Raw genomic sequence first — 15,406 nt, 5'->3', positions numbered from 1 at the left:
TTTCCACGTGGGATCCTTGTCTCTCTAATTTCATCATCTTAAATGGAAAATAATGGATTCTAGTCAGCCTTATTAAAAGTGCTGAAGTTTGACAGACTTGTGGGCAAGTTCCCAGTCTTCCTATGTTTATTCCTTAATATAGATATTGCTGTATAGTTTTGATTTTAATTACAACATAAGCTATTTTGATCACTATGGAAAGGTGGGATAAAAATATGTCAGATAACACAAGGTCAATAGGATTTACTTTTGTTTTCTAAGATTTTTCTGGCACTTAACATATTTTTCATTTAACAAAATGTATACACTGCTTGACTGTAGTAAAACCCAGTGGTTTTTTTCTGGGGAGACGCAGGGGTATTCATACCCCTAAACATTTTGTGAATCTTTGTAATTTTGTCCATTTACTGTATTTATTTTTCCTGATTTGAACTATAAAATGGTGATTTTATTGAGCCAAAATGAGAGTATCCCTAAACTTTTTTTAAAAAAAAGAAAAGAAAAAAAGCACTGGTAAAACCTCTAGGCAGTTTACAAGAAATATTACAGTTGTCAACAAAAACAGTTAGAAACAACATTTAAAGATAATTAAAAGGTTAGCAAGTTTTAAAAGAAAGATTAAAACACCTCAACATCTAAGGTCAGATCCTGAAATGAGCTGTGGGATGCCACAAATGCACCGTCAACTTACAACAATGGTATAAGCAATAATAGTTGCAGGAAATTAAGTCTGGTTCTGAACTCAATAGAAATGGCAGCTTTCCAACTGGCTTCTCTGGTTGTCTCTTTAATAGCAGCCTTGATCTGCAGAAATTGCAAATGAAGCTTTTCAGAGAAAAATGTTGCCACCTCCTAATTACTGCAAGCTAAACACATAGATCAGTGTGCAGAGGGGCAGCTGAAAAATGGACAGCGTAATATCTGACAGAAAGCATGCAATTGTGCCGATTACAAATGGGTTTAATGTCTTTCCAGGGGAAGAGGAGGAAATTCCTTTTGTCTATTTGTGCATGTTAATTAGCTGATATTCACAAATATTTAATCCTGTTAACTTAAAAGCCAAGGGAGAGTAGCCAGAAGGCTAAAAGAGAACTGGTTGTGCCAGTTCAAATCTAGCCCATTGACCTCAAATCAGGATTCACATCTTCCAAAAAAGCTTGTAAAAGTACAGCAACTCCTCCCTTTGGCCTTTATATCTGCTCTAATATGTGTGAGAGAGATAGGCCTGTTTGCAGAGAAAATAACCCACACAGCATTTTAAATTCAAACATAGACCCTCTAACAAATAAATGAAGCAAAAAATTGCTGGGAAGCAAAGGTGCGGAGATACTAGACCAGGTGGGCCAGTGGTTTAATCCATCAAGCTCAATCCATCAATTCCCTGTGCGGACTGAAAGTGTGAGCTTTCAGGTTGCATGCTAGGATTTAAGTCTGGATGTTTTTATTTTGTGGCTGGCCATTAAAGGTAAAGGGACCCCTGACCGTTAGGTCCAGTTGTGGCCGACTGGGATTGCGGCGCTCATCTCACTTTATTGGCCGAGGGAGCCAGCGTACAGCTTCCGGGTCATGTGGCCAGCATGACTAAGCTGCTTCTGGTGAACCACAGCAGCGCACGGAAACACCGTTTACCTTCCCGCCGGAGGGGTACCTATTTATGTACTTGCACTTTGATGTGCTTTCGAACTGCTAGGTTGTCAGGAGCAGGGACCAAGCAATGGGAGCTCACCCTGTCGCGGGGATTCGAACTGCCAACCTTCTGATCGGCAAGTCCTAGGCTCTGTGGTTTAACCCACAGCACCACCCGTGTCCATGGTTTAAAAACAATAAGTGCCATTTAATTCACACAGAAGCCCTATCCTAGCCCAGAAGATTGCATGTACATATTCTTCCAGGTGCAGTTACACAGTATTTCTGAAACATAAAGTTGCATGTATGATATTTCCTAGTTACTGACTTGGCTTCTCTGTGACCCCCCTCCTCCCCCAGCATTAAATCAAATTTCAAAAATGTGTGTCTGCAAGCTCTGCTGATGAAATGCCCCATTAATTTATTGAGGTCATTTGGCTCCGCGAAACAGAAATCTGTCCCCTTCCTTTTCTGACTGCTTATTTTGGAAATATGCTCACCTGTGTATATAGTGTTGTAGCAATACACTTGCTTTTTGTATATGTATAAACTTTAGACTCCTTGGAGCGGGGGGGGGGGGGGGTTTCTGAAGCAAGAAGAATGTGCGTTCCTTTTCCCTATTGTGGATCCTCATTTGGATTATCTCCTCTTCAAAGTCTTACAAAGATCATTAAAGGGAATAAAACTTTGTTAAACCAAGATTTTGCATAAACCTTTCAGCCATAAAATGCAATCGCAGTGGCTTCGAGAGATCAGGCCCCCTAGTAGATTTGCATTTTAAATTCCTTGCTCTTTCTTTACGCAACATGCCATAGCATCAGATCAAGGGCATTGTGTCAAATGATACAAACCACACGAAAGCCAAAGAGTTACTGATTTTCATGCCCTTTCTTTACCCCCCCCCCTTTTTGGGGGGCCAACGATGTGCCAAGACTCATGTAGCCCAAACCCATAAACTGGAGGGAGATGTTAGCTGGTTAGAAGGAATCCCAGGGTTTGTAGAAGATGGGGGGGGGGACCTAAAGAGGAAGGGCCTCCCAAAGACGGCCAGGGAGGACTGAGCATGCTCAGTGACCATGAAATGCTCTCTAGGTAGGGGTGGGTAATGGGGTGGTGAAGATGAATTGATAGGAGCAGCTGGAATCTTGAATGCCACACTGCAAGTTACATTCCCAGTGCATTTACTGAGCCTGTGGTTTGGCATACTCTCTGTACGTACTGAGCAGATGTGCGGTCCACAGGGTGGCAACACAAGAGCAGGCCTTCTCTGTAGTGGCGCCCTGTTTATGGAACGGTCTCCCAAGTGAGTTGAGCCTGGTGCCTTCATTATATATATTTTAGGTGCCAGGCAAAAATGTTCCTCTTCAACCAGGCCTTGGGCTGATTAAGAGTCTACATCCTTTTAAACGTATCTGGGGAGGGGAGTGTTTGTCTTGTTTTGTTTCACTTATTTACTTGTTTTTATCCTGTATTTTATTCTGTGAACCGCCCTGAGATCTTATGATGAAGGGCGGTATATCAATCAATCAATCAATCAATCAATCAATCAAATAAATATCCAATGTTCTCTAAATAGGCATGGCAAGCACAGAAACTGTATAAAGGCTGCTAACTCATCAGTTTACTACCCCACGATGAGAAACTACTCTTAACACTGGAGCTTTGATTTATCATTAATAAGCAGTCAATAGGTGCCATATTTATTCCTTTGACTACCTGCATTTCTTGTTGCTTTCATCATGGGTCTGTTCTTATCTTGCCACTGTTAACTGAGGAGAAATTACATAAAAGTTCATAGGTGCAATGTTCAAAGTCCTCTGAAACACAGCCATGTATAGGTTTGGTGGTGGTTGGTTTTTTTTAATCACTCATTTCCACCTCTGTGATTTCTTCCATGGGAGCTTTCCTGCAGCCAAGGGCTCTTTAGAAGGGGTTCACTGATAAATGGTATCTCAAATGTGTGCTTTCTGCAGAGCTCTAAAAGTTTGAAAAAAAGCAGTTGAAATGTTTACTTTTTTACCCATAGATTACTTCCATTGACAATGGTCTTCCATTTGCAGTGACTTCGGTCTTCTTGTAAAAGCCTGAATGGCCATGTAATTAAATTGTGGGACACAAAAAGGGCTCATTTCACAGTGATGGCGGGCAGAGAGCACTGCCTTTCTATGTGTTAGGATTCCAGATTCAATCTCTTGCATCTCTCATCAGAGGATCTCAAGTAGCCTGGCTGGGAGAGATTTTCCTCCTGAGACTCTGGCGATAAGAACATGAGAAGCCTGCTTCCCTTCCTTGGGGGCGGGGCAGTGTTGCAGACTGGCATACAGGACCCCCAGTGACTCGGATTGGGGGCGGAGGGATGCCACCCACGTCACCAAGACTCCCAGCTGCTGGCCGACCAATCTGTGCGGCCAGGGGGCGTGGCCACAAGACGTTTAAACAGCGGTGCGGCCAGGGGGACTGCTTCCTTTCGCCTCCTCACCAGATTTCCCAGCCCACCCGCCCTCTTCTTAAGCTTTGGTATGACATGACCTTGCTATGGACATATGTCAGCTGCCATATTGATGAGGCCGTGTATCGTCACAACTTTGTGTGGTTAGGCATTGGGTAAGCCTTTGTGATGGGAGGGGAGGTTGTTACCTCTGCCTGCCCTCCTCGATAAGGGTATCCCGTTGAAGGGGTCTGGGGGTGTGGATTCTGTCCGAAGCCTATGCGTGAGCTAGGGCCATGCCACAACCCCATTGGGGACCCTGGGGGTGCTCTTAATTGGGGGTGCTCTCCCTACCAGTGGTTGACCCTTAAGAGACTTAAGAGTGCAGGAGCCAGGATATAGTCTGGTTTCATCCAATGCCTAAGCCAAACCACTCACTATCCGTGTCCTTGTGTGTTTATCATACAGTGGACGCTCGGGTCGCGAATGTGATCTGTGCGGGAGGCACGTGCGCAACCTGCAACGTCATGTCTGCGGGTTGCGATTTGGCACTCATGCGCAAAGCGCTGAAACCCGGAAGTAACCTGTTCCGGTGCTTCCAGGTTCAGCATAGTGTACAACCCGAAAACACGCAACCCGAAGCATCTGTAACCCAAGGTATGACTGTATAAGGGACCTATGGGGCCCGGAGCTTGAGCCTTCCTGGATCACTCAAAGGCCACCTATCTAGTAAAAGCATCCTGTTTCTCACAGCAGATCAACCCAATGCCTCTGAGAAGCTCACAAATAGGAACATGAGTTCAATAGCCCTCTCCTAATGTGGAAGCACCACCACTCCCCACTTTCTCCCCCAGGATAGCCTTTGTACCCATGGATAGTTTTATTTCAGTTTTATTATACCACCCTCCATCTGAAGTTCACTGGGCAGTTCACAACATGCAAAATGAAAACACAAATTACATAATAAAAACAAAAACAACACCCTCCACAAAACCGCCCACATAGAATCTTAATCAACCAAAGGACTCATTAAAGAGAAACATTTTCGTCTGACATTTAAAAACATGTTATAATAAAGGCACCAAGAGAGCCTCATCAGGGAGAGAATTCCAGAAACGGGAAGCCACTGCAGAAAAGGCCCATTGGACCTCTTGTGGCATACGAAGAAGAGCCTCAGATGATGGTTGCATATGGAGAGAGGTGGTCCTTCAGGTCCTGAGCCATTTAAGGCTTTGTAGCTCAACACCTGCAAGTAGATAAATAGGTACAGCTCTGGCGGGAAGGTAAACGGCGTTTCCGAGCGCAGCTCTGGTTCACCAGAAGCGGCTTAGTCATGCTGGCCACATGACTCATGTACTGTACACCGGCTCCCTCGGCCAATAAAGCGAGATGAGCGCTGCAACCCCAGAGTCGGTCACGACTGGACCTGATGGTCAGGGGTCCCTTTACCTTTACCTAGGTCAAAACCAGCAATCTGAATTGGGCTCAGAAACTAATTGGCCACCAGTGCAGTTGGGCCAGGTTCAGTGTAGCTGATGGTTCCACTTTTATTGGGAGCCAAGGTCAACTGTTGCACTGCCACTTCATATTGGGGCCTATCAGAAGCACTATGCTGAGAGCCCACTGAAGTCTTGCTATGGTTCTTTGACATTGAAATGGACTCCCTGGTTAGAGGTCTTTGAGCAGCAGCTGGATGGACACCTATGAAGGATAAGGTTATCAGTGAATTTCCTGCACTGGCAGGGAATTGGGCAAGATGACCTTGAAGCTCTTCCAAGTTTATGGCTCTGCTGTTGTATTTTTTAAAAGTCACATTTGCATCATAACTGAGCCTCAGTTTGCAAAATTGCAAACAAATTGCAATCATTGTTAAAAATGCCCCATATGTTATTTTCACTAGATTACAAAGAAATGCCCTATACCAATGAGAAGGAGTTGGCTGCAAAGGAAAAGGAACATTTGGTTTACCTAGCAGCTATCAGAGGCATGATAAAGGCACATTCACCACTGGAGATGCAGACAAGGATTAGCAGTGAGCATAGAACAATAACTACTGATACACTTGTAATGATGTTGCCTGGGAACACAGCACCAATGTTTTCCGCTCGGAGACCAGCACCTGTTTCCCCACTTAAGAAAAAGCTATCTTATAAAAAGGAAATTCATATGAACATTAACATTGGCAAGGCTGCAGCTAACACGAGGACAGTGTGTGCTTCCATTGTGAGTGGGGAAACACATGGTTTATGTTCTTCCTTGTACATATAAGTGCTTTTTGTTGAAGCTAGTTGCTACATATTTCAGTGTATCTTAGTATGCATCTTCCATCTGAAACCTGATTAGCTAAACAGTAACGGCCATTTTACTATCATTGATCGAATTATTTTTAACATCCTACCAGTAAATTCTCCATTTGCATCCACCCAAACGCTCATTCTATCTGCAAATGAAAGATTTAATATTCTGGGCAGGAACATTCGTGTTTTAGGCACTTTGCATATGGGCAATGTTATTAAAAGAGCGACTTCCACTTGCTCTCTGTTATTGCCAGACCTAGTTTGTCCCTGTGGTGCTTCTGTAGAGGCTTGTTATGTGAGCCAGAGAGATCCATGAGAAAGCTCTGCCTGCAATGTTCCTGTTACGAACTGACTGAATAGACTGTGTTTCTATGATACTACACGGGCCATATTTTCTCCTCCCTGAGGTCCTCTTCCCTAAGGCCATTCTTTCAAGGAGGAAATGGTTACTGAAGAAGAAGTACTTCTAGCAGCAGCTGAAGCAACAGCTTTTGTTGTGTCAGGGTGGCAAAACATGGGTGGGAAGATGACTTCCCCACCCACATTTCACTTCTCTTCCCTGCCACTTTATTCACCTTATTCTGCACCCAAGACTCCAGAACTGTCCAGGTGTGCTAGCATATCAAGAGTTCAAATTCCACTAAGCTAGCTTGCTGGTAGGCTTTGGGCCACCAGTTGCCATCTCTCAACCTCACTTACCTCACAGCTATCTGAAGAAGTGTGCATGCCCACGAAAGCTTATACCCAGAACAAACTTAGTTGGTCTCTAAGGTGCTACTGGACAATTTTTAAATTTTATTTATTTATTTCGACTGCATCAGACCAACACGGCTACCTACCTGAATCTTATCTCATGGGGTTCTTGTGCCTTAAGATCCTCATAGATGGCTCTTCCCTGCATCCCATCCTGAGGACACTTGCCTTTTGTGGTGATGCTTGGAGAGGAGCCTCTCTGTGGTGGTGCCCCTTCTGCAGAATGCCCCCCCTTCTGCAGAATGCCCCCCCTTTAGATGTGCAACTGGTGCCAGCCTTGTTAACATTTTGGAACCATGTCAAGACTTAAGTTTATCCACCTGGGCAATTTAAGGGTTTTACTGTTTGACCTGCTCTGCCACTGTTGTCCTCTCTGTTGTTTATTTAGAATTGTATTGTGTGGGTTTTAAAAAAATATATATAGATTGCACTTCAATCTACTATCTGTATAAACAGAAAGGCAGGTTTTATTTTTTTAAAAAAATAAATAAACAGTAATTGTGAGGATAATCGGGCAGGGTAACCTTGTATGCTACTCTCAGCGATTTGGAGGAAGGTCAAGTTTTGGTTTTTAAAAAGCTTTTTTTAAAAAAAAAAAACCTTATTTTGCTCCTTGCAGTGCACAGAACTTAGATGTTACAGTTGCTGCTTAACAGAATACAAAGTGTTTCAATTGAGTGAAGGGAATATATGTATAATTTTGTTCCAACCATAAAATAAATAAATGCAACCTTGTAATCATAAAAAGGCCTTGCAACTGAGCATTGGATTGAGCTATAAAAAACATTGACCTCTATCTGGGTTAGTTAATCATGCCCTGAAGCATGAGAATAGAGATGTTCTCACCTTGCCTTGCATGAGAATGACTCAGGTGTCCACTGCCTGTCAAGTGTAAAGATATGCAAAGTCTCCACCTACTTCACCTAAAGGACAGGACATGCCGAGGGTGGAGCAGAATTAAAACCATGCATTAGTTTGTTTTCACATAGATAAAAAGGTGATAAAAAGAAAGAGATGTAAAAATGAGGGAAAGATATGCAAGTGAGCCTGCTTGCTCCTAAAGGGCCTTGCCAGCTGATTAGTCCCTGCTGCTATGCCATGCCCTGTGCTGCAAGTCTCTCAGGTAACAGGTGTCTGGTTCCCCAGTCAGTGTAACTAAAGGATGACCTCATAGGGGTGGAGCCCTGCTAGGCTGCAGAGGTGGCAGTCAGGTGAGCCAGGTAAGAAGTGGAACTTTGAGCAAGACAGCTGATCCATTGGAGAAGCTGCTCCATTCACCCAAGCAACAAGCAGGCAAACACACCTCCTGCAAGGGAGAACCAGCTTAGCTTTTCTACTCAATCAGGTTTCTTTCTTTTCCTTCTCCTTTTCCATCTCCTTTCTTTTCCTGCTCTGGTCTGGAAATGGACGCCAAAGAGCCACCTGGGAAAGAAAGTGTGGGGGCCAGGAAAAAAAACTTGACCTTCATAAGGCACAGGCTGTACATGCTGGAGAGGAGGAAGACAGACACGGTGGTGGAGAGTCATATTTCTGGAGACCACAACAGCTCTGGGACTTTGAGGAGGAGTCAGTCCGACAGGAGTGAATACAACCAGAAATTACAAGGTAATAAAAATGAGGAGAGGAAGGGCTTGAGGCTGCAATCCTAACCCTACTAACCTGGGAGCCAGCCTCATGGAATTCAGTGAATCTTTACTTCTGAGTAGACCTGGCTAGGACTGCATTGTGACCCACATTTCTGAAGTACTGGTCTAACTATTGGAAAACAATTCCATACCAGAAAAGCTTGCATGATGGTGTTAGCTGTGATGGAAGGTGGTGAGCAGGTTAGATGTGGTGAGAGCTGGTGGAAAACATTTTTATGAAATAGATCTTATTAAGCACTTGCTGGTATTATTGTTGTTGCTGTTGTTAGAAATAGGTTCTCCACTGTAGCACCACTAAGCTAGGAAATACTTTGAAGGGAACCTAGTTCATCTCACGTTGAGGGGAAGTGCGTGATTAAATGCAATTTTGTGGCATTATAACTGTCATACTGCTCCTGCTGTAACACTTTGTAAGTAACACAAGGGGCAATTTTAATGCATTGAAGCCACGCATTGAAATATACAGACAGGGTGAGATATTTTGTAGGCAGCCTTAAATAGTAGGAAGTCACCTGGTGAACGTTTGTCTTGTGGGGCGGGGGGAGATGCTTTGATTTGGTTATTTTCTTGTTTGGATTAGGAACAGGTGATCTGAGACAACATACATTTTCCACCCCTGCACACCCCTGAGGCCACACATAAGTACAATGACATTTTATTTTACACATATATATTCCCTTTGGGCAGAAGGGTGTGTTTTCTCTCCTGCAAACTGCAATCCCCAGTGCTATTTATTGCACAGCTGTCTCCGTGAATTCAGCAGAACTCTGATCTCCCAGAGTGCAGGGAGAAAAAACATGGTTCCTAGGACTTGTAGCAGATTTGAAATAATGAAAATAAAGTGCCATTTCTGAGCAGGGAAAATAAAAATGCAGAACCATCTGTGCACCATTAAAACGACTTCCTAGACAACTATCCTCTAAAAGAGGGTTAGGCTATACGATCAACACGCCAGTTCTACGTATGTTTACCTGTAAGTGTGCATAGGATTATCAGCAAAATGGTTTAAATAACTACAGTGAAATTTCTTTTTGCTTCACTGGAGGAATGCAGTCTGTAAAACTACACTGGTAATACGGAACAGGTTTGGTTATGCTGCCCTAAGGCCATGTCCCCATAGGCTTTCACACACACCCCTTTCCAGGGAGAACTAGATCTCTGTGATGAACAATAGTCCGTGTTGTTCTTAGTCCCCCCTCCCTCCCTCCAGCCCTTTTAAAGGTTACTGCAGACACGGCATTTCCTTATATGCAAAGGCTACCTGGCAGAACACTTCAGCTGCACGGAACATTCTTCTTAACACACAAGGAAACAGCATGTGTGCATTTGCTTGGTGTGTCAAGGGAAGGCTATGTTGCTCTGCTATATATACAGACCCAGTGCCGGCAGTGTTCTGCCCACCCCACCTTCCGCAATACCTATTCAGTAATTCCAGGACGTACTTTCATGTCATATGATCTAGTTCCTGGTGAGCAGTAAATATGCCCCAGAGCTTACGTGCCTGTTGGACCTGGCCCAATTTGCATGGGAACTAGATTTCACAACTTTGCCTAGCCTGTTAGTGGCATTTTGTAATTTTCTCTCGTTTGATGTCGGGTGCTGAATACGGTTGACCTTGCCATTGAAACATTAGACTTTACACTGCAATGCTATGGTTCTGTGATTCACAGTAAGCTTGTTTTATTGTTCAAAGAGCATTTCCTATCAGGGCTGTCATTCCATAGAAGAGAGTCCAGTCATTCATTTGATCACATGAAAAATCAAATAGCCCCATAGTGTGGGTTCCCTTGATCAAGATGCTCCCAGTGGATAGTTCCCTGGGAAAGGAAGCCTTCCTTGCTTCCCTCACTTCTGGCTTCAGTTGCTGGATACCAGGAGAGGACAAGGAATGTGGATGTTTTTGCTCCTTCTCTGTGCTCCTCTCACTGCTTGCCTAAAGAGGGCCTGCACAGACAAGCCAGGAGGGGGAATAGCAGGGCCAGGAGACCCCATGGATTGGTATTGGTCCCCCTACTGGGATGTGAGCATCAGCCCAATGATGCCAAAACCCAATGGCCGACTTGAAGTTTCAAACATATAAGAGCTCCATGAATATGCATATAGGTCAAGGGGCGGAGTCTGCTGCTGTATACTGCTCTGCCATGCACATCCCATTGTGTCCAATGGTGCTTTAAATACTTGCATTTTAAAAGTAATGCAAAACAACATTTTTAAACCCGTGGCTTGATTAACCTGGGTGCCTTCTTTAGTCATTCAAGATGTTTTCAGGCTACATGCTTCCCTTTCAGTTAAGTAACTCATAAGGGCAATCTTTTGAGTTTCTGTAGTATATACCTGGGTAAGTTTGCACTGCAAATCCAATGAACAAGTGGGACTTTCAGTAAAATGCTGCAATGTCTTGTTCAGTGTCTGAGCCAGCCAGCAATGCCCTCTTCAAGGAAACTTCATTCCATCCCCTCCCTCCATCAGACACTTAGCCCTCAGTGCCCACTGAGCATGCTCAGATTTGTTGCTGGGTCCCTGCCTCTTTAGATGGTACTTGGTGTGTGTGTGTGTGTGTTGCTGTGAAGCTTTGGGATTCCCCTCTCCAAGTCAGCTGATATCTCCCTCTTTTTTGGGATGGGGGAAGAACCATTTTGGTGATATAAGGATTGGCACCTGCAGAATGAGCTGGCTGTTAGTATATAGGAAGTTGCAATTCTGTTCTTGTTGTTTAGTTGTGTCTGACTCTTCATGACCCCATGGACCAGAACACGCCAGGCACTCCTGTCTTCCACTGCCTCCCGCAGTTTGGTCAGACTCATGCTGGTAGCTTCGAGAACACTGTCCAACCATCTCGTCCTCTGTCATCCCCTTCTTGTGCCCTCTATCTTTCCCAACATCAGGGTCTTTTCCAGGGAGTCTTCTCTTCTCATGAGGTGGCCAAAGTATTGGAGCCTCAGCTTCACGATCTGTCCTTCCAGTGAGCACTCAGGGCTGATTTCCTTAAGAATGGAGAGGTTTGGTCTTCCAGCAGTCCATGGGACTCTCAAGAGTCTCCTCCAGCACCAAAATAAAAAAAATCCTTCCAGTAGCACCTTTAAGACCAACTAAGTTAGTTCTTGGTATGAGCTTTCGTGTGCAAGCACACTTCTTCAGATACCCCGGAAAAGCATCAATTCTTTGGCGATCAGCCTTCTTTATGGTCCAGCTCTCACTTCCATACATCACTACTGGGAAAACCATGGCTTTAACTGTACGGACCTTTGTTGGCAAGGTGATGTCTCTGCTTTTTAAGATGCTGTCTAGGTTTGTCAGTTCTATTATGTATGTTATAATATACTTTGTTTCCTGGGTCATCTCACCAAGACATAGACAGAAACACACACTCATACCTGGATAAAAGTCAGATCCAGTAGAATTAAATGGAAATTTGCATGATTTTACACGAGGTCTCAAAAACAAACAAACAAACAAAAAAACAAACAAACCACAATGCTGGCCATTGCAATACTAACTTCTTTGCATAGGTGGCTGTAGGATTTTTTCCCCAGAAAGAAGGGGTGGACTGGCAGATAAGTAAAACACTGAGGGATGGGGGGAAACAGGCTAGTTTCTCACCAGAAAAATAAGACAAACAGTGCTTGTATATTTTGCCTTATATCTCAGGTTCTACAAATGATAGAAACTTGCTCTGGATCCCCACGATTCTTTGTACTGCATCTCCTCCTCCATCCATGCATCTCTGAAAAGTGGTGTAGTTATCTGTGAAACATTCCTTATTAAAATTTAGAAAGTTTGTCCTCCAAGTATGTTTCTGAAATCTCTTTCAGTGGTTTACCAATGCTGCTGTTGGACACATCTCAAACTTCCCCCCTTTTCTACTTACTTTGACAGGTTAGTGTAATTTAAGTGGACAATCACCATCTTTAAGCAGGCAGTGCACTACAGAGGTTAGAAAAAAAAATACCATTGGTCTGTGGGGAGTGGGGTATATGCAACCCATCAAGGCAGCAACTTTCTTTCCTAAGCTAAAGTTTATATAGGGCAGGGCCTCCCCCCCCCATCTCTCAGCCCTTAGGGATGCTGATTCTTTCTTACTGGCTGCCAAATTTCCTTTAACTCTGGATGTTGTCCATGCAGGTCAGTTGCACTTTCTCTTCAATGGATTTGTTTCCATTATTGATGTCCTGCTGCATGTGTATATATAGCCCTTTTTCCTCAATAGAATCAAGTTACAAATAGGAATACAACAGCCTATAAGGTTGAGGCTATAATTACATGGGGGGGGGGGGACCAGCAGGTAGGTAAAAAATATTTTCTAAGGGCCTTTATTTCTTCCCTTTTCATATTGAACTCTTTATTAACATGACACGGCATTGTTCTTTTGGGTAAAAAAAGAAGGTAAATTTAACTGAGGTTGCAGTGACTACTGATCTCTTGCCCCCTGAAAGAGGAAGCAGAATTTCCAAGCAGGCTCAGAAACAAACTGGTGGACAAATCATAGCATAGCTGTCAACTTTTCCCTTTTCTGGCGAGGAATCCTATTTGGTATAAGGGAATTTCCCTTAAAAAAAAGGGAAACTTTGACAGCTATGAATCATAGCATTGTTGGAAGGGAACACAAGGGTCATACAGTCCAACCCAACTTTTTGCCCAACATGGGGCTCGAATCCACAACCTTGAGATTAAGAGTCATATGCTCTACCGACTGAGCTATCCCATGGCCAATAGAATTCTTTCGACACAGGTGAGAAGAGCTCCTTGGATGAAAGGCAGGATATAATAATAATAATAATAATAATAATAATAATAATAATAATAATTTATTTATACCCTGCCCATCTGGCTGGGCTTCCCCAGCCACTCTGGGTGGCTTTCAAAAATAATAATATTAAAACACTGCAATACATCAAACTTTAAAAGCTTCCCTAAACAGGGCTGCCTTCAGATGTCTTCTAAAAGTCTGGTAGTTGTTGTTCTCTTTGACATCTGGTGGGAGGGCATTCCACAGGTGGGCGCCACTACCGAGAAGGCTCTCTGCCTGGTTCCCTGTAACTTGGCTTCTCGCAGTGAGGGAACTGCCAGAAGGCCCTCGGTGCTGGACCTCAGTGTCAATATAATAAATAAATTCTGTGACCACTATTCTTTGGAGATGCTGCTAACCCATCTCACCCCAAATTCCATCCCTGTAACTTTCAGAAATGACTATTGCAGAATCCATACAGCAATCCTTTTATGCATTGACTTCAGAAATTATCACCCACTGAGAAGAGAAAATGGTCATCTGAATCCACTAGAAAAAAAATTCACAGTGAGGATATTATTTCATATGTGCAATTTTTCTTTCTTTCATTGAGCTCTTTCAACACTCCAGAGAGCACTCGGTTAGCAATTAAAAGACTCTATGGTCAGGAAATTGAAACCAGATATTTCCTGGAAGGGATGCCTCTTTCATATCTATTGCCAAAAAAATAATTCATTGGAAAACAAAACCTGGTGTCTGGAGTTTGGATTACCTAATCAATAATCTGTCACTGGACCTGATAGTATCAGAGCACTCTCAAATTTGGTGGCAGTTCATGCAAGGTCACAGAGACTATAATGTTTCCTCTGTTCAAATACTCTGGAAATCTAGATACACACGTATTTTTAGAACTTCTTTATGCCGAGCAAAACACGCTCAGGCGCCATCTACGCTATGAATCAGTATCATACCGCTGTAAATGCTTCTCCCAAAGCTTCATGGGAAATGTAGTTTGATAAGAGTATTGAGAGTTGTTACGGATACTCTATTCCACTCACTGAGCCAGAATTCCCAGAGTTCAGTGGGAACAGCAAATCGACAATTAAACTACTCTGAGAATTGTAGCTCTGTAAGGGGAATAGGGGGACGCGGGTGGTGCTGTGGGTTAAACCACAGAGCCTAGGACTTGCCGATCAGAAGGTCGGCAGTTCGAATCCCCGCGACGGGGTGAGCACCCATTGCTCGGTCCCTGCTCTTGCCAACCTAGCAGTTCAAAAGCACGAAGTGCAAGTAGATAAATAGGTACCACACCAGCGGGAAGGTAAACGGCGTTTCCATGCGCTGCTCTGGTTCGCCAGAAGCGGCTTAGTCATGCTGGCCACATGACCCGGAAGCTGTACGCCGGCACCCTCAGCCAGTAAAGCGAGATGAGCACCGCAACCCCAGAGTTGTCCATGACTGGACCTAATGGTCAGGGATCCCTTTACCCTTTACCTTTACCTAAGGGGAATAGGGGTCTGCTAGCAACTCTCAGCACCCTTACCTACCATGCTACCAAGGTCATTGTGGCAGATCTGACCCCTGACCCCTCCCTGACCCTGCTGCCAGCCCCACTGTGGCACTGGCAACCACAACCCTATCTGCCACACACCTGATGGCATAATTTTTTTGGGGGGGGGGAACAGCTTTGTGGGCCAAATTTTATCCCTGGTGGGTCATGTTTGGCCTGCTGGCCTGGATGCTGGACTAAATGGGCCATTGGGCTGGCACATCTTCTTATGTTCTCATGTCCAGCATCATTGCTCCTCTGCCCTCCCAGAATTCCAAGTAGCCGTGGGGTGGGGCAACATGGGGGTTGGCTGTGTGGCTACAGAAGACTAAATGCGGCATGGCTCCAAGGCACCAAATGGCAATCTTTCAGCTGGCAAGC

At 44.1% G+C, this 15,406-nt stretch overlaps 1 protein-coding gene across 2 annotated transcripts in view; it reads left to right on the top strand.

Annotated features, from left to right (window-relative positions):
- Positions 1-8,332: 8,332 nt before the first annotated feature.
- ARHGEF38 (Rho guanine nucleotide exchange factor 38) overlaps positions 8,333-15,406 on the top strand; it is a 57,353-nt gene continuing 50,279 nt past the window's right edge. For both annotated transcript variants that reach the window (XM_081020291.1, XM_081020290.1), the window contains exon 1: positions 8,333-8,709. In XM_081020291.1, coding sequence (XP_080876417.1) covers positions 8,508-8,709 — 202 coding nt within the window. In that variant the 5' untranslated portion in view covers positions 8,333-8,507. The remainder of the gene's footprint in view (positions 8,710-15,406) is intronic.

This window comes from Podarcis pityusensis (assembly GCF_964106645.2).
Source record: "Podarcis pityusensis genome assembly, chromosome: 9".
NCBI lineage: Eukaryota > Metazoa > Chordata > Lepidosauria > Squamata > Lacertidae > Podarcis > Podarcis pityusensis.
Note: the sequence above shows the minus strand (reverse complement) of the source record. Positions and strands in the feature narration are given on the sequence as shown.